General features: G+C 39.8%; 1 protein-coding gene across 6 annotated transcripts in view; it reads left to right on the top strand.

The window, feature by feature from the left end:
• The window catches only part of NRIP1 (nuclear receptor interacting protein 1), a 92,126-nt gene extending 84,674 nt beyond the window's left edge, over positions 1-7,452 (top strand). For all 6 annotated transcript variants that reach the window (XM_045200056.3, XM_024566267.4, XM_053918265.2 and 3 more), the window contains one exon: positions 263-7,452. In XM_045200056.3, coding sequence (XP_045055991.2) covers positions 607-4,047 — 3,441 coding nt within the window. In that variant the 5' untranslated portion in view covers positions 263-606 and the 3' untranslated portion in view covers positions 4,048-7,452. The remainder of the gene's footprint in view (positions 1-262) is intronic.
• Positions 7,453-18,659: the final 11,207 nt, after the last annotated feature.

Here is an 18,659-nt window from a genome sequence, read left to right on the forward strand (position 1 = left end):
GTGGCCTTTGAAGACAGTTATATAATATTAAAATATTAATTGATTTGATCATTTTTATAATATGATTTAATTCATAGCATTTCCAGTAGAGATTTCTTAATTTAATAGAAGTGGAAATAATTACTAAAGAAGTGATAAATGCATTTATATATATCTACATGTATGTATACATAAAAAATAAAATACTTTTTTTTTGCTTATAGATATCATAGCACAATTCTAATTCTACACCTTCTTAACTTTTTTGTTTTTATTTTTCTAGAACACTGATATTTACATTTACTGAGGAACAGAAGATGAAAAAGGAGAAGCAGGATATTCACTAAGGATTAAGTCCGCTTGCTGCTGCACACCTGTGGGTTAAGGACTTCTGCTGCTTCTTGCTCAGGAGTTGATCAGCTCTGTGGTCAGACTGCATTGGAGTTTGCTTGCCTCTTGTCATTGCCAGAAGAAACCCTGGTCAGAATGGAACAGTACCTCACTGTTTAATTACTGTGGAAGATGATGAACTGACACTCATTTATTAAAGTTATATCTCACTCACCCACAGAAAACCATTCTTTAAAGTGAATAGAAACCTAGCCCTCGTGAACACTTCTATTGAACATGACTCATGGAGAAGAGCTTGGCTCTGATGTGCACCAGGATTCTATTGTTTTAACTTACCTAGAAGGATTACTAATGCATCAGGCAGCAGAAGGATCAGGTACTGCCGTCGACAAAAAGTCTGCTGAGCGCAATGAGGAAGATCAGAACTTTAACATTTCTGGTAATGCATATCCTGCCTGTCACAGTAATGGTCCAGTTCTCAACACACATACATATCAGGGATCTGGCATGCTGCATCTCAAAAAAGCCCGACTGTTGCAGTCTTCTGAGGACTGGAATGCAGCAAAGCGGAAAAGGCTGTCTGATTCCATAGTAAATTTAAACGTAAAGAAGGAAGCTTTGCTAGCTGGCATGGTTGACAGTGTACCTAAAGGCAAGCAGGATAGCACATTACTGGCCTCTTTGCTTCAGTCATTCAGCTCTCGGCTGCAGACTGTTGCTCTGTCACAACAAATTAGGCAGAGCCTCAAGGAGCAAGGATATGCCCTCAGTCATGATTCTTTAAAAGTAGAGAAAGATTTAAGGTGCTATGGTGTTGCATCAAGTCACTTAAAAACTCTCTTGAAGAAAAGTAAAGCTAAAGATCAAAAGACTGATTCCAATCTTCCTGACGTAACTAAAAGCCTCATCAGAGATAGGTTTGTGGAGTCACCTCATCATGTTGGGCAAAGTGGAACAAAGGTCATGAGTGAACCCTTATCCTGTGCTGCAAGATTACAGGCTGTTGCAAGCATGGTGGAAAAAAGGGCTAGTCCTGCCACTTCACCCAAACCTAGTGTCGCTTGTAGTCAATTAGCATTACTCCTTTCGAGCGAAGCCCATTTACAGCAGTATTCTCGGGAACATGCTTTAAAAACGCAAAATGCAAATCAAGTGGCAAGTGAGAGACTTGCTGCTATGGCCAGGTTACAAGAAAACGGCCAGAAGGACGTCAGCAGCTTCCAGCTCTCACAAGGAATGTCAAGCCATCTTAATGGTCAGGCAAGAACATCATCAGGCAAACTAATGGCTAGCAAAAGTACATTTCAAAATCCAGTGGGTACTGTTCCTTCTTCCCCCAAAAATGCAAGCTATAAAAACTCACAGGAAAGAAACAACATAAAACAAGCTGCTAGTAATAGCTTGCTTTTACATCTTCTTAAAAGCCAGACCATACCTAAGCCAATGAATGGACACAGTCACGGTGAGAGAGGAAGCATGTTTGAGGATAGCAGTACACCTACAACTATTGATGAATATTCAGATAACAACCCTAGTTTCACAGATGATAGCAGTGGTGATGAAAGTTCTTACTCCAACTGTGTTCCCATAGACTTGTCTTGCAAACACAGAATTGAAAAACCAGAACCTGACCAGCCTGTTTCTCTGGATAACTTAACTCAATCCTTGCTGAACACTTGGGATCCAAAAGTCCCCGACGTAGATATCAAAGAAGATCAAGATACCTCAAAGAATTCTAAGCTAAATTCACACCAGAAAGTAACACTTCTTCAATTGCTACTTGGCCATAAGAATGAAGAAAATGTAGAAGGAAACAGCAGCCCTCAGGAAGTACAGAGCGATGTGACAAAGTTCAGCAAACAGACTTACGCGAGAACGTCTGTAATAGAAAGTCCCAGTGCACACAGGACTACTCCAGTGAGCACTCCTCCATTACTTGCATCCACCAAAGCAGAGTCTCCCATCAATCTGTCCCAGCACTCTCTGGTCATCAAATGGAATTCCTCACCGTATGCCTGCAGCACTCAGTCCGAAAAGCCAACAAATGCCACATCTAACCACCTGATGGACCTCACAAAAAGCAAAGAATCGCAAGAAGAGAAACCAGTCCAAAATGAAAGTGCACAAAACTCTGCAACTTTCAGTGCAAGTAAACTGTTACAGAATTTAGCGCAGTGTGGAATGCAGTCTTCCACTTCAGGGGAAGAGCAGAGACCCAGTAAACAGCTCAGCGTGAATGCAGATAAACCCCTGGGTATGATCGACAGATTCAGTAGCCCTCTGCTCTCAAATAAAACAAACGCAATTGAAGAAAATAAAGCCTTCAGTTGTCAAGCAACAGGTTCTGAACCGAGACTTTCTGGTTCTGAAATAGAAAATCTTCTTGAAAGGCGCACTGTGCTTCAGTTGCTCCTGGGAAACCCCAACAAAGGGAGGAGTGAAAAAAAAGAGAAAATTCCTTTAAGAGATGAAAGTACTCAGGAACATACAGATAGAGCTTTAAGTGAACAAATTTTGATGGTAAAAATAAAATCTGAGCCTTGCGATGACTTACACATTCATAATACAAATGTGCACTTGAGCCATGAAGCTAAGGGTGCCCCATTCTTAGGTATGGCTCCTCTCGTGCAGAGAAGTGCAGCTGCCTTACCAGCTTCCGAGGACTTTAAATCGGAGCCCATTTCACCTCAGGATTTTTCTTTCTCAAAGAATGGTCTGTTAAGTCGATTGCTAAGACAAAATCAAGAGAGTTACCCAGCAGATGATCTGGACAATAGTCATAGGAACAGTGAACTAACACTTTTAGAATCTAAGAATCTTTGCATGGTCCCTAAAAAAAGGAAGCTTTACACTGAGCCATTAGAAAACCCATTTAAAAAGATGAAAAACAACAGTGGCCCAGAGGTACTGTATGGGTCCTTGGTTAACCAGCAAGAGCTGAAATTCAGCAGAAATGATCTAGAATTTAAATACCCTGCCAGTCATGGTTCAGCCAGTGAAAGTGAACATAGGAGTTGGGCCAGAGAGAGCAAAAGCTTCAATGTTCTGAAACAGCTGCTTCTCTCCGAAAATTGTGTTAGAGATCTTTCCCAGCACAGGAGTAACTCTGTCGTGGAGAATAAAAGGAAAGGACACAAAAGTAATGTGACCAATAGCAAACCTGACTTGAGCATTTCTTCTGTAAATGGACTGATGTACAGTTCTGCTCAGCCCAGCACTTGCATGAATAACAGGACATTTCCATACCCAGGAGTAGTAAAAACTCCCATGAGTCCTCCTTTTCCCGAGCACTTGGGCTGTGCGGGGTCTAGACCGGAGTCTGGGCTTTTGAATGGGTGTTCCATGCCCAGTGACAAGGGACCCATTAAGTGGGTTATTGCAGATGTGGATAAGAGTGAGTATGAAAAAGACTCTCCGAGACTAACCAAAACTAACCCAATACTGTATTACATGCTCCAGAAAGGAGGCAATTCTGTTACCAGTCAAGAAACACAGGACAGGGACATTTGGAGGGAGCCTTCATCTGTTGAAAGTGTCCCACAGGTTACAATCAAAGAAGAGTTACTTCCTACTGCAGAAACTAAAGCTTCTTTCTTCAATTTAAGAAGCCCTTATAATAGCCATATGGGAAATAATGCCTCTTGCCCACACAGCACAAATGGAGAAGTTTATGGACTTCTGGGAAATATGCTAACAATAAAAAAAGAATCAGAATAAAATTTACCTGATAGCAGCTTTGGATTTTTTAAAACTAATTAGTATGAACTTGAGATCTGTATAAATAAGAGCATGATTTGAGAAAAGCATGGTATAACAAACTTTTTTCATTTTGAAAAGTATTGGTTACTGGTGATGTTTAAATTTGCATACTGCTTTTTGCTTTATGTTAGATGTCATGAGGAGACAACTGAACTAGCAGTTGGTTGTTTAACACTTCTGTATGCATCAGGTGACAACTGTGAGTAGCCTATTAATGAAGTTCTTTATAGTCACAGACAATAGGCATAAATTAAAATGTAAATCTCCATCCATAGTGGATAAATGCATTTTGCTGCCTTTATGAGGGTACTTTATTTTGCTTTTCAGAAGTCAGGCTACATAACATTTTTTTCAGCCCAAACTGTTAAATAACTCTTTAAAGGATAATTATTGAATAAAAAGCCCAGTGCTGATTCACTTTTCATTATTAATTCAAAAGTAAATTAGAAAAAAATGTGCTTACATTTTTCACTTTTGCTAAAAACAAACAAACAAACATACATTTATTTTTAACTCTTGGAAAGGATTTTGTGGTTCCCAGTGTGTCTTCCCCACCCTGGTCCTTTGCAATATATATTTCTTTAAACCTTGTAGTACTTAGTAAAAATTGATTACAATTGATTGAAGTTTGATAGATCCTTTAAAAAAGAGGGGCAGATTTTCATTTTTGTATTTTAACTACTTTATTAAATTAATATTCCTCCTTTTACAGAATTAAGAAAGTTAACATTTATCTTCAGATGGTTTCCTGAATAGCTGAAAATTTAAAAAGTTGTTTTTAACAGAAGCAAAATGGCTTTTCTTTGGGCGGTTTGCACCATCTCTGGTCCCTGTGAGTCTTATGGCCAGGGTTTCTTAAAGCTGGACTCGGGCCACCTGCATTAGAACCATCTGGAGTATTTATTTTAAAATGCACATTCCTAGGCAGCACCTCAGAGCTACAGAACAAGAATCTCTGCTAAGTGGACCTGGGAGTCTTCCATCTGCATCTGAACACTTTTAAGAAGAAACCCCCTCGGTGTTTCTTCTACACACTGAAGTTTGAGAACCATTGCTTATAACTTTTCACAGAACACAGGACTATAAAAGAAGAAAAGAAAACCATTTGATGCCTATATTTTCCCCAGTACAGTCACACATTAACTAAATATTTGCAATATTGTAGTTTATATATTATTGTTATATCTTTGGAAATCGGGTTCAGAACACTTTTTATGACAAAAAAAAAATTGGGTGGAGGGGAAACTTTCATATCTGGCTCAACAACTCAGGAAAATCTGTGATTTATGTGTTCTAATGAGTACCATCTACTTAATTAGCCTTAGGGAATGGAATAACAGGGCCACTTACCAAACTCAGGTGATTTTAGGATGGTTTAGAAATTTCTCCTGAATACATCCTTAACTTCTATTAAAATCATTATCCTAAGAACAATGTTGACAAACATGGAAACATTTATTTCAAACCCAAGAAAGGCACTAAACTCAGATCAACTAAAAAGTACAAAGGGCACATACACATGACAGAACAGAGTTCTACACAGTCACTACACTGATGTGCTTTACAGCAGTGGTTGAAAGTAAGCATTGATGTTGTCTTGGAAGAATGTAACACATTATTGAGCCACCTGGGGTTTCGATCTTGAAACAAGTCTGTGTTTTTCAGTTCGGTTTCCACAATTCATAATTCTTTCACCAGATATTTTTGTTTTTAATTGTGAACCAGGTTAACAACTGACCTATCAAAAAAAAATTGTTATATAATTAACTGTTAATTAGAAGGAATTCTTTTTGAAGTTGTTCTACTTGAAGTTGTTTCTAAGATTTTTATATTAAAAATGGGCGTTATTTCCTAATATGACCTAAAACCCTAAATGATTATTTTTTTCTCAAAATGATTTGTAAATAGTTATTGAATATATTATGAGATAATAGGAGTGAGTATTATGCTACATCAGGGGGAGATGAAGTCATTCTTACTCTGCAATGAAAATCCCGCTGGCCAGTGCGCCTGTTCTGCTCCATCCCATACTGACGCCGTGGCAATCATGTTGTCTACACTATTTCAGTAAGCTTTTAAACACGTCATTTTTTCCTGCCATTGTGAAATAATCTGGATCCTTGGAGGTACGCTAGGAAAAAATGGGCTTTTAAAAGAGCATGAAATCTAGGTCAGGGGAAAGAACGTCAAGGGCCAGCGTTGCTGTTTTTTTTTGCGTGTGTGTTTCTTTGGTCGGTTAGTTGTTTCTGTTGTTAACAGTTAAGGGAATGAGGATATGTAATACATGAACATGGCCACAGAGTGCTGTTCTAATTTACTGAAGCATGTCCCCAATTTGAGTTTAGGATAATTTTAAGAAGAGCAGTGAGGAAAGGCGTATACCCATAAATTCACTTTGTTTATGCCTATGTAGGTACAGGAGTACACATACACACATTTTCAAGGACTATTTTAGATATCTAGACAATTTCCTAATGAAGTCATTGGTGAAAGGTACTACAGCTCTCATTGACATCAGTAAGGTAGCATTACCTGTTTATTCTCTGCTGCATCTTACAGAAGAGTAAACTGGTGAGAGTATATATTTTATATATATATATATAATATGTATATATATATTGACTTGTTACATGAAGATGTTAAAATCGGTTTTTAAAGGTGATGTAAATAGTGATTTCCTTAATGAGAAATACGTATTTTGTATTGTTCTAATGCAACTGAAAAGCCTTTTAATCTCTTTGCTTTCTGTATATTCCATGTATAAGTGTAAATATAATCAGACAGGTTTAAAATTTGTGCATGTGTGTATACAGTTGCAAGTCTGGACAAATGTATAGAATAACCCTTTTATTTAAGTTGTGATTACCTGCTGCATGAAAAGTGCATGGGGGACCCTGTGCATCTGTGCATTTGGCAAAACGTCTTAAGTCAGATCAGATGTTCATCCCAACACGACAGTATTCCATTTCTGGACATGACTCCTGTGGTTTAGATTTGTGAAAGAATGTGCTTTGAATCCAAGGGTCTTAAAACTTTTTAAAATCAAGTCAACCACTTTTCAACATAAAGAGTTCACACAACTACTTTCATGAATTTTTTAATCCCATTGGAACATTATACCAGGAGTGTTCCAGTACGCTGGAATACAGGCACATTACCATTCATGGTATGAATTCTGGGGTTTACACAACCAACTTTGATGCGCTCTCAGTATATAATTTGTCATTTTTATTAGAAACTTAATTTCTTCATGTGATGTCATGAAACTGTACATACTGCAGTGTGAATTTTTTGTTTTGTTTTTTAATCTTTTAGTGTTTACCTCCTGCAGTGAATTTGAATAAATGAGAAAAATGCATTGTCTCTGGTTTGAAATGACTTATTTTGTGGGTTTTCTTTGAGTTTGGGTTTTTCATAAACATAAAAGTCTGTGGTCATGAAAATAGCAGTAAGCCTTCCAGGAGGCTTTGCCCTTCTCAGAAAAGTAAAGGAATAAAAGAGCAAGGTGGCCAGCGAGTTATTGTATCTAGAGATAGGGTGGTCGAAGCTCATAGCTCAGAAAGACAACCAGCCTGTAGTCTGTCCCACCTAGCCTTAGTTCTGTCATTCATTATATAACGAGTGATCACTGTATAGTTTTAACATGGGAGTTTGTACACTGTCAAGGTAAATTTAATTTGATACATACTTGTTTTAAGATCTTATTAGAAGGTTTTTTACCCAAGTTTCAGGGGGTGTTAAATTTATTTTAAATAAAAGGTTTTCAGTCATTTTGCATTAAAGAATGTGTGTGTGCACATGTAAAAGTACTGTGTATCAAGAATGAGTACTTGAGAATGATGAGCAATATACTTACACAATAAATAATCGAGAACAATGTATTTCAAAAGAAAGTTTTTGTGAACCGATGGCCTGGGGATTTTATTGTTACAAATATATTATTAATGATAATTCAGTGTAGGAGGAAGGCATCTTCCCAAAGATGAGTTTCTATTTTCTGGAACAAAAATGGGCGTATTGTTATCCAACAGTGAAAATTTTGCAGCCTCTCTCCTAGCAGGTTGATAAATACTGTCTAAAAAATACCAAGTAATAGAAGTATGTCCAGCTTTTCTACATTATTAAAATGTTGAAATGTTACACATTGCTGTATGTATAAACACATATCAGAATCAGAGTTCTACAACCATGCTCTATGTATTGATTTGGTAAAAAAAAAAAAAAAAAAAAAAGCATGACAAATACATCAAGTAATATATTGTCCAAGAGGGATTTTTAAGAGAACCACCAGTTAGTGATTCTTGACTCTAAGGTCGTGCCAATGGCTTGAATATGGAGGGTCTCTAATAATCAAGTGAGAGTATGATCACCCATGCTGTGCAAAGTCAGTCCAGGCTTACTAATGTGGAAATCTCAACAAAGAAGTAATTTTGAAAATTTTGTTCTACCACTGATACCACTAAGCTGTGACCTGTTTGGTTACAGAAAATAGGTTTTAAATGTTACTAGCCATGCCATTGTTAGTTTCTTCCATAAAACTTAGGGAAGGATCTAACACTAGCACCTTGTAAGGGTTGGTTGGTGGAGGAATCTGCATCATTTGGCATTAACGTACTGCTTCGTTTCTCCAAGTGGTTGGTATAGTAATATTTACAGTTTTAAAGATGCCATCTTCACAGGTAAGTTAAAGACCCCTGCTCTGAAAAACAGAAAAAGCAGAATTAATGTTCTCTTCAGTTGGTAGAGAATACTCAGAACTATTCAAATCCCATTAAATCCCATTCTGAGGAAATGCTATTGCACTTACAATGCCCTCTTTTTTAAGGGTCTAAAAGTAAATATATAAACCTTTCCAATAATAACCCAAAATTTTAAGTAGTATATTTTTGCAGTCAGAAGAAGGTATTTGAGCCATTCTTGTCTTTTTACAGCTTTTTGATTGACACAAAGACTTGGAGAAGCTTCTATTTCCCAGTCTGCTTTTACCAGTCCTCCTCGGTACATGCTCTAACCTTGGAGAGAAGTTCGCAGTCCTTTTGGACTGTCTGATTTTGCTGATAAACATTCACCTCTGGATCACACCCGGGAAAGAACATGACCTAACACAGTATGAGTGTTAATTTGTGTTTTTTGAAAGCTGTACCAACAGGGCCACAGAGTAGAGCCACAGTGCAGGCATGGTTTTCTGAGGTGGTATTTCCCCTTAGCTAACTGACAGGAAATGATCATTTAAGGATAGAGCAGTGAGAGGATTTCTAAGGATTGAGGCTAATCTTTTCACAAGCAAATCATAAGACTTCAGCATCCCATTGGGTGCGCCAGCTAGCCTTGCTATGTTTTGTAGTGTGCCCTTTGATTTCTGGCCTTGCTTGTCACACCTTCGGCTGATTTTCCCACCATCAAACACCTTACTGCCAATTATCACCAATCATTCCAGTTTTCCAACCTCCCCTTCACTGTTTCCTGAACATGTCTACTGTCTTGGTCTTGGAATCAGTGCCTTCAGTCATGTAACATTGTCTACCTAAAATACCTACCTCCTTTGCTCTCTCTTCCATGTAGACATCTCAGTCTTTTAAAAATTGACAAAGATCACCTCCATAAAGTAACCCTCCCTGTGTGATTTTTCTAGGCAAAGTTGTTCAGCCCCCGTTAATCCCATAATGCTTTATGTAGACCTCCCTTATTGTACTACTCAGAGTGGTTAACCTACCTTGTACTTCTAACGGCAAGTAGTGTGTCTTCTTAACCTTACATTCAGTACCGAGTCCAAATCCTAATACATACAAGTTAATAAACGGATGCCCAGTCAGAGAAAGAAAGAGATTTCTTGCCACACACACAAAAATGAAAGACGGCCTTTCCCTCCCCGGTTTCCCATGCCAACAAACTGATTTATAAGATAGGAACCATCCATTTCCCTGAAGCAAGGCCAATCCTCCCCGCCATTGCTAGCCCTAGGGTCTGTGAACTGTGGGCCAGCCCAGATATTCCTCCTCTGTCTTCTCTAATCTGCATAACTGTCATCTGCCAGAAGTTCCTGACAACAGTTGATTCTTAAAAAGAGAATGGGAACTCTAGGGGTTTTGTCGATATAAGGCTAATTACCTGTGGTACAGCATCTTCCTACAAACAACAGGAAGCATCTTAGAAGCTTTGCCTTTACCAGGGAAGCTATCAACGTTTCCCAACACAACTGTGCTGATAGTCCTGGGACAAAAACGCATAGCCTCTCCCGCCAATCATGAAATTGTTCATGCTCCAGAGGGCTACGTTCTCCCAAACTATATGGAATCAAACCCAGGCGGAAAATACTCTCGGTGAGTGTGGTACAACTAACTCCTTGATAAGAACCTCACCAGGGTAGAAGCAGGAATTAGCATTAGGCTATTTCAAACCCTCTAGGAAATCTGGGTCCCTGTGGTGTGGGAATACAAGAAACCAGTGCCACACATAAACTAAACCACTGGCATTAATATTCAGTGATTAAAGGGCTTAGACGATGACAACTTAGCCATCAGAAGAAAACAGGTTTAAAGAGTAAAAAAGTAATACATATGTTCCACTGAACAAAAACCATCAGTAGGTCCTTAAAGGTGTGTTAAACTGATATGAAAAACACTTATTTCTCATATATGTAGAATTGAGTTAGTACATGTAACATCCTTTTATTCTGATACAAAATTAATGTAATGAACATTTTTTAACTGCTGCATTTTGTGTAGAAAAACCACACTTCCTGTTCCTAAACCCCAAGAGAAGAAATAAGGTCTTGGATGAAGTCATGCTTGTTGTATGTCCGAAATCCAAATACAGAGCGTATTCAGGAGGAGATTGGTTTGCAGTGAGAATGGAATAGTTCTCTTTCCCTAGCCAAGTGGAACTGATAAACATGACTCTTGATTTCTGCCCAGTATAAGACTGTGGGGAAGAAACAGATGGCAACCTCTGGCTTCAAGAGTGTCCATCTCAAATAAAGGGGAGATTTTCACAACGGTGTCTTTGTAATTAGAGGGACCTTAGAAACAGATGTATTTAGAGGGAGAATGGAGAAATTTGAAGCACAGTGTCCCTAATTTTGCTAAGGAAGAGGGGACCCTCCCTAATCTGTTCTCTTCCTATAAGTTCCTTTCTAGTTTGAGCAAATCAAGAAGGCTACTAATCTTAACTATTTTAATATGGTATAATCATACTCAAACTTTCATCAAACAAAAGGAGCTTCTAGTGAGAGCAGACATTTAAAATCATATTTTTCCTAGCATCTCTTCATCCTTTAAAAAAAACACTTTATTTTTAGAGGGGGGGGAGAAAAACATCAATGTGGGAGAGAAACATTGATCAGTTGCCTCTCATTCATGCCCCAACAGGACCGAACCTGCAACCCAAGCATGTGCCCTGACCAGGAATTGAATGGGCAGCCTTTCACTTTGTGGGATGTTGCCCCAACAACTGACCGACCGACTGGTCAGGGCTCTTCACCTTAGGTTAGGTTGTAGACTTGTACAACTGGGGTGTGATGTATTAAGGGAGAGGTAATCACACTAAAGTTGTTCTCCAGGACTCTTGTTTGCTTCACATTGTAACTGATAGTAATGTGAGGAAGGTTTCCAGAAGCCAAGGGTCTCGGAGGAGTCAAAGTGCATCTCGTAAGATAATAGTGACATCGATGCCACTAGATGAATGGCACCATACAATAGTGCTACCTCGGTACTTGTGGCTACTTTAGTCCAGAACTAGTGCCAAGTGCCAAAACTAGCTAGCACCAAATGATGAAGCATTTTCTCTTGCAGGGTGGCATTGTGACTCATACAAATTCTAGCAAGTGTGACAAGCACCAAGTGCTGACACATTTTTTTCTTGTCAAAATGTGACGAGTACAGGGTTAGGTGAGTTCTGAGGCGAACGAGTACAGAGGTACGACTGTATAGTATTTAGAGGCTACTTCTGCTCATCACCAAGTGAAATTTTGCTCAAGCGGGAATAGGCCAGAGCACCCTACTTAACAGAGTGCATCCTCCTTCCCTCCTACGCCCTCTTTCTCTGTCCCTCTCTCCTGCTCCCCATGTAATTAATTTAGGGAGATAAAATTGATGCACTGTATAATCCACTCATTTAAAGTATATAATTAAATGATTTTTAATTATTCACAAAGTTACTATAATCAATTTAGGAACATTTTTCTCACCCCCAAAAGAAACTCCATTTCTTTCCATTGCCTCAGATAATCACTAAGCTCGTTTCTGTCTCCACAGATTCACGTATTCTCGATGCTTCATATAAATGGAATCACAATGTGTAATCTTTTGTGAACAGCTCCTTTCACTTTTAGCTTAAAGGTTTTAAGGTTTATCCATACTGTGGCATGTCTCAGTACTTCATTCTCTTGGGATAAATTAGTAAGATGAGACAAACGGAATAGAGAAACTGAGACAGATAGGTAAACGACCAAGCAGTTTGCAGACATCTAGTAAAGTCAAAAAATCCTATCTTCCCTAACCAAGGACACTTCAGAGTAAATGGTTTACACTTCCCTCCAACCAGAGGGTAAATAGCTTAAATCACCTTACCCAGGGTGACAGATAGCAGAAATCCAAGTAGTGCCCTATGTGCCAGCCACACCCAAGGAAGGATGAAGTAGGGAATAAATCTCATTTTGGCACATCAGTATAAAGCTGATAAGTATTCTATTGAGATTCTCCCCTAAAATGCCCCCTAAAATTCCTGCCTTTAGAAAATAGATAAGAACCCTCAGGACAAAGACCCAGCTCCTGCTGTCTCTGGAGCACACCCGCGCCTTTCTTCCCTCTCGGGTGTGCATCTTTACTTTCATCTCCTAACCTCAAGGGCTCCCACCAGACTTGCAGCCAGGAGAGCAGTGAGCAGCAGCCCCTTGTAGCAGGCTAACCCCATGAACCTGTCTCCAAGGCCCCCCTTTCTCTGACTTTTCAGTGAGCCTACAGCAGCCCCACCTTGGCTCTCTCCTTTCCTATGACTCATCGAGAGAGGCAAAGCACAGCACTGTCTAGGCCCTCTCCTGTTGCTTCTTCTACCCTAAGCCCTTTCTTTGTTTCACTGCCCCCAGCTTCCATAAATGTACTCTCAGAATCACCTGGACTCATGTTGTGAAATCTTTCCTGCACAAAGTCAAGAACCCACATACTACTGGCCAGCCTGAGGCAGGCCTGCCTCAGGCCCAGTCCCTTTCTGGTGACACTCTGCTGCTGAATAACTTTCCCCATATGTGTATATGCCATATTCTACTTATCCATTCACCAGTTGATAGACATTTGGGTTGTTTACATTTTTAGCTATTACAAACCATTGTGCTAAGAACTTTGTTGTTGTAGTCATGATTCCAAGAAATCTGATCAGACCACTGGGGAGAAGTAGGGAGGGGCTGTAGGGGGGGTTGCCCAAGGCAATGGTGAACAGCCTAGGACAGGATTGGCTGAGAAGCTGAATGTCTCTGGAGCACATGGAATTATGGGCGAGAGGATTTGGAATAGAAGAAGTGCTCTCAGGCTCTTGGACGGGTGCTGACAGACAGTATTTTGAATGGGAAGGAACTGCGGGTACAGTCTAGGATGGGGCTGGCCTGGCCTGGCCTGGTGGAGGGTGGCAGGGTTATTCTTCTTTGGGTGTTCTAGAAGGGAAGACTTCTGAGGCAGAACTCTGACATTCTTCCAAAATTGTGTAGCTTCTGTGTCTTATGTTGTTTTAGTTTGTAAACTAACCCTATAGAAATAAGATAAAACTAACCAGGGGGAAATACTAGGAGAACTCAGGTGTTAAAGTTTAGCCTTAATTTATAGGTTTAAGTGACTAATGCATTGGAAAGCTGTTATTCCAAAATTGTGAAGCTTGAATAAAGACTCCTTTCCTTTATCACTAAAGCTTTGCCTCCAGAATATTGCCTAGAGGGTGGCCGAGGGCAGCAGGACCCCAACTGCTGTCCAGTAACAGTCACTCTTCAAAAGCAGGATGGACAACCTACCAAAATTTGGTTTGGGTATTGCCACACATGCACCGTGAAGATATAATTTTAATTGTAAATATTAAGGTTTATCTCTGGACTCTCTATTTTGTTCCACTGTTTATATAAATATTCTATGCCAAGACCACCCCATCTTGGTGACAGTAGCTTTGTAGTCATTTCTGAGATCAGGAAGTGTGAGTACTCCAAATTCGTTTGTTTTTTTCATTGGTCTGGTTGTTTGCTATTGTCAGTTTTGTAAATTTACATATGAATTTTAGAATAAGATTGACCACTTCTGCAAAAATGAGAGCTAGGATTTTGCTGGGGGTTGTGTTGAATCTGTAGATCAGTTTGGGGAGTGCTGTCATTTGAATCAAATCTTCCAATCCATGAACATGGGGTGCCTTTCTGAATATTTAGGTTTCCTTTCATTTCTGTCAGCACATCACCAGATTTGGGGAGGGCTGTCTTGGACAGTCCCTTCCTCTGATCTCTCTGTTAAACTGTCTGCCTTTTTGGGGGTTACACCCAGCTGTTAGGCTCCACTAATTGTCTGTTTACTGCTCTATTATTTTGGCCAATGCCCAGGGACATAAATATCTCCATTGTCTGATCCAATTAAATCTGGGCCTTGTGTGTGTGTGTGACTTTAAGGTAGAAGAAGCAATATTAGAAAGACTAGATGGGCCTGCTTTGGCTCTTTAGAAACATTTTAGGAAAAAAGCGAGCCTAAGTGGGGCTGCTGTCAGCTCACTGGAGCATCAGAGAAAAGGGAGCCTTAGGGACAGGTTCAGGGGGTCAGCCCAGGAAGAACTGCTGCTGCTCACTGCTCCCCTGGTTGCAAGTCTCACGCGGGCCCCTGGAGTTTAGGAATACACGCCTCTGGGAAAGGAGAGGGCGTAGGGATGGGCGCAGTTTTGCTCTCCAGAGGGAGAGTGTGCACTGGGCCCTTTTTCAAGAGTAGTGTTTGAGGCCGATCTTTGGGATTTGTTGTTCCCAGTAGGGCTCTTCTTAGCCATCTCTTTTCGTGGTTCTCTCTGGTGAACTAGCTTCTCTACAGTTTAACTTGTTCTCATGAAGCTACCAGCCTCTTTCACTTGCTTACCACCAAGATCTTCATTGTTTTTGAGAACTCTTTAAGCTTGCACCTCCTCACACTCTGTCTTCAGGGAAGGAGGAGCTTCGGAGCTCTATCCATATTGCCTGCCTCTGTCTTCCGGGTAAAATTCCTGAGCTGCTGCTCCATTTCTGTGGTAAAGATAATGGCCTGCTCTTTCAGAGTAACTCTCCTGCTTTATAAGCAGGGTGCTGGGCGGGGATGATCACCTCTGGTCTGCTCAGCTAACTGTTACTGAACCCCAGTAATTAAGTCTGTGTGCCTGCACACTCTGACCAAAACATGCATGACCAGGGGTTTGCAGTAAAAAGAAAAAAAAAAGGAATTACTTTATTAGAATTGGCCAATCCTGAGATGGGCAAGCTTTTGCTCTGAAAGACACAACAGATTATACACAGCAAAATCATAAGACACTGTGGGTTAGGGGTTTGGGGTCGTGTTGGGAGCTGATTGGTCAGAAGTTAGATAAGGATAATAAATCCTTTCTCCATGTCTTGAGGACAACTCCAAGGTCAGCTCTAGAGTCCAGAACTGGTTTCAAGGAAAGGTAGACAAGGGGTCGTCCCATTTTAGGGCTCAGGAGCTGAAACATAATTTAGGTTAAGATGTTATCTTTAGCCTGCCAGGGCTTCAATCTTATGAGCATTAGTCAGAACCAGGCTATTGTCTTCTGCTGCCTCAGGGGTCAATGATGAGCAAGGTGAGAGACTAAGATCAGGTTAGTGAAGGGTGCTGAGAGAGGAGGAAAAATTTGTTTTAAACCCGTAATTTAAATCAAATCAGAATTATGAGGACTTTTGTTTCAGTACCCTTTCTGATGGGGAGCCTCTACCCTGTGAGCGAGCTGGAGGTAGAGGAATCAAAGGCAAGTATTCTTGGCCTGCCACACTTAGGGCAGACTTTCTGCCCTTAGCGTGGAGGCTGGGTAGAGGCAAAGCATCCTTGACCTTCGGCAGCACTCACCTGGAATTCAGCCTCTATAACACAGAGCTTTGCCCAGGAATGAGAAATACTTGTGACCTGGCCCTTTCAAGGAGATACTGACATGTTTAACTGGGAGCTGGAGAGAGAGATCCTCATCTTCCTAACCACAATGGGGGAAAAAGGGGGAAAGTAAGAAAAGTAACTTCACAGGTTGGTCGGGTCATAAATTACTAGCTGAGTGAGTAGATCATGGTAGGTAGCATGCCCCAGGAGTCTAACTTCTTTAGAAAAAGTCTCATATCTTTGCCTGAAGGGAGCAAATATCTTTGCTCATATCCTGTCCATTGTTTCTGTGCACCTGGTTTAACACGCCTTTGAAATAACAGAAGTAATACCCCTTGCAGGCCTCAAGAAAGCATTTACTCTTCTGAACTATCCTATAATCCAATCCCTACTTGCTTTCTCCCACCTCCAAATGCATGAAAGAAGCTGCAAAACTGTTATTATCCAGAGCATTTGAGATCTTGTTCCCTAGCATATATCGTCAGTTTGGCTCAAATAGACTCATAAAAAAAAAAAACCCCTGCAGGTTTGGACGCTTCTTATGTTGACACACCCAACTTGAGTTGAGCTTTTCTCATCCTGAACTGAGACGGGGGAGAATGAGCAGGTCATGGCTCAAATGCCATAGACTCTCACTGCCCTTGCCAAGATTTAATAGACGTGTTCTTGTATAAATGTTTCTGTTTCTTTTTTAAAAAAGATTTTAATTTATTTATTTTTACAGAGGGGGAAAGGAGGGAGAGAGGGAAGGAAACATTGTTGTGAGAGACAAACCGATCAGTTACGTCTTGCACGGCCCCAACTGGGGGCCTGGTGGGCAACCCAGGCATGTGAATCAAACCAGCAACCTTTCAGTTCACAGGCTGGTGCTCAATCCACTGAGCCACACCAGCCAGGGCTAAATGTTTCTTATTTGCTGTGTGCCCTTAGGAAAAATTTCAGGGTATTTTTCAAAAATAATTTTCATCCATTATATTGTTTTGCTAGGGAGTTGTTTTGCAGTGCTCCCTGTTCTCCCATTCACAAAGTAGATCCTTCCTATTTATCTTATTTCTGATCATCAAATAAATGTACTCAAAGCCACATTCCTCCAGAGTCATCTGCTCAAGCCACATGGTGCTGCAGCATTGTTCCCATCGATAGGATGGCATATTTCTGGCCCTGAAAGCTAAATCACTACCATTTTCAAAGGCTCTCTTACTCCCTCCCATTAATCATATCATACCTACATTGATTCTGTTCCCCAACAATTTCATTTTATTTTTTCATGTTTTGCTGAGATAATACTCAGATTCATAACTTTTCATGCCCATCGAATGGTCCACAGTTGAACCCACTGGGTCTCCCTCAGTGCAACAACCTGCTGTCACGTATGTACACACAGATTCAACATGTGATTGTTTCCTTCATGTGTTTTGTAGCTTGACTGCTCATTTCTTCTTTCTTTAAAATTTCTTCTTATTTCTTAATAATATTCCATTTAATGTATCACAAGTTGTCTGTTCACATATTGATGGACATCTCAGTTGTTCCAAAGTTTTGACAATTATGACTAATGCTGCTAAAAAAAATTGTGTGAAGGTTTTGTGTTGATACAAGTTTTTTTGTTTGTTTTTGATATGTGTTTTCAGGAGGTAGAGTAGGAATTAAAATGTTTTATCACTCCTATACTCAAAAAATTCTTTTTTAATGGTTTCATCAAAAGAAAGTGATGATTACATTAATTTCAAGTCCATCAATTTCATTGGATTTATCAACCTGGATAGGCTAATTTGCAGTATCACACAACCTGAACTCTGAACTCTGAGTTACTGAAAACCACAGAGGTTTATTCCATATTCTTGCTACATGTCTAACTCGAGTCGTCAGGGCGCTCTGTTCTGGTCATCCTCACTCTGGGACCCAAGGTGATGGAGACTCCACTATCAGGAAATGTCACTGGATGTCATGGCAAAGGGAAAAGAGCAGTGAATTGAGCATTGATTTACTTTGAAAAGGCCTAACACCTCCTCACATTACACAAAACAAAACTTTGATCTACTTAACTTTAGAGGAGGAGGCAATGTAGTTATATACCTACATGAGGAAGAATCACAAATATTGATGAGCATTTAGTAATATTTACTTATATTATTTAATTTGCCTGAGCATAAAACAAGGATCTTTGGATCTCTAAACTTAATTATATTATATTTTATATTTTATTTTTTATTTTAAATTGTATTGAGTTTATTGGGGTGATATTAGTTAACAAAATTATATAGGTTTCAGGTGTACGACTCTATAATACATCATCTCTATATTGTATTGTGTTCACCACCCCAAGTCAAGTCTCCTTCCTTTATTTGAATGTTTGCCTTCCCTGTTCAGACTATAGACAGTAGACTAGAAGTTAAAATTAACTGGTGGTAAGGGCTCACACAGTACTTACTAATCCAAAGGAAAAGGCTTAGCTTGTAACACGGGCTCTATAGGCTGATTGTAAAGAAA

Source organism: Desmodus rotundus, chromosome 2, assembly GCF_022682495.2.
Source record: "Desmodus rotundus isolate HL8 chromosome 2, HLdesRot8A.1, whole genome shotgun sequence".
NCBI classification, from domain to species: Eukaryota; Metazoa; Chordata; class Mammalia; order Chiroptera; family Phyllostomidae; genus Desmodus; species Desmodus rotundus.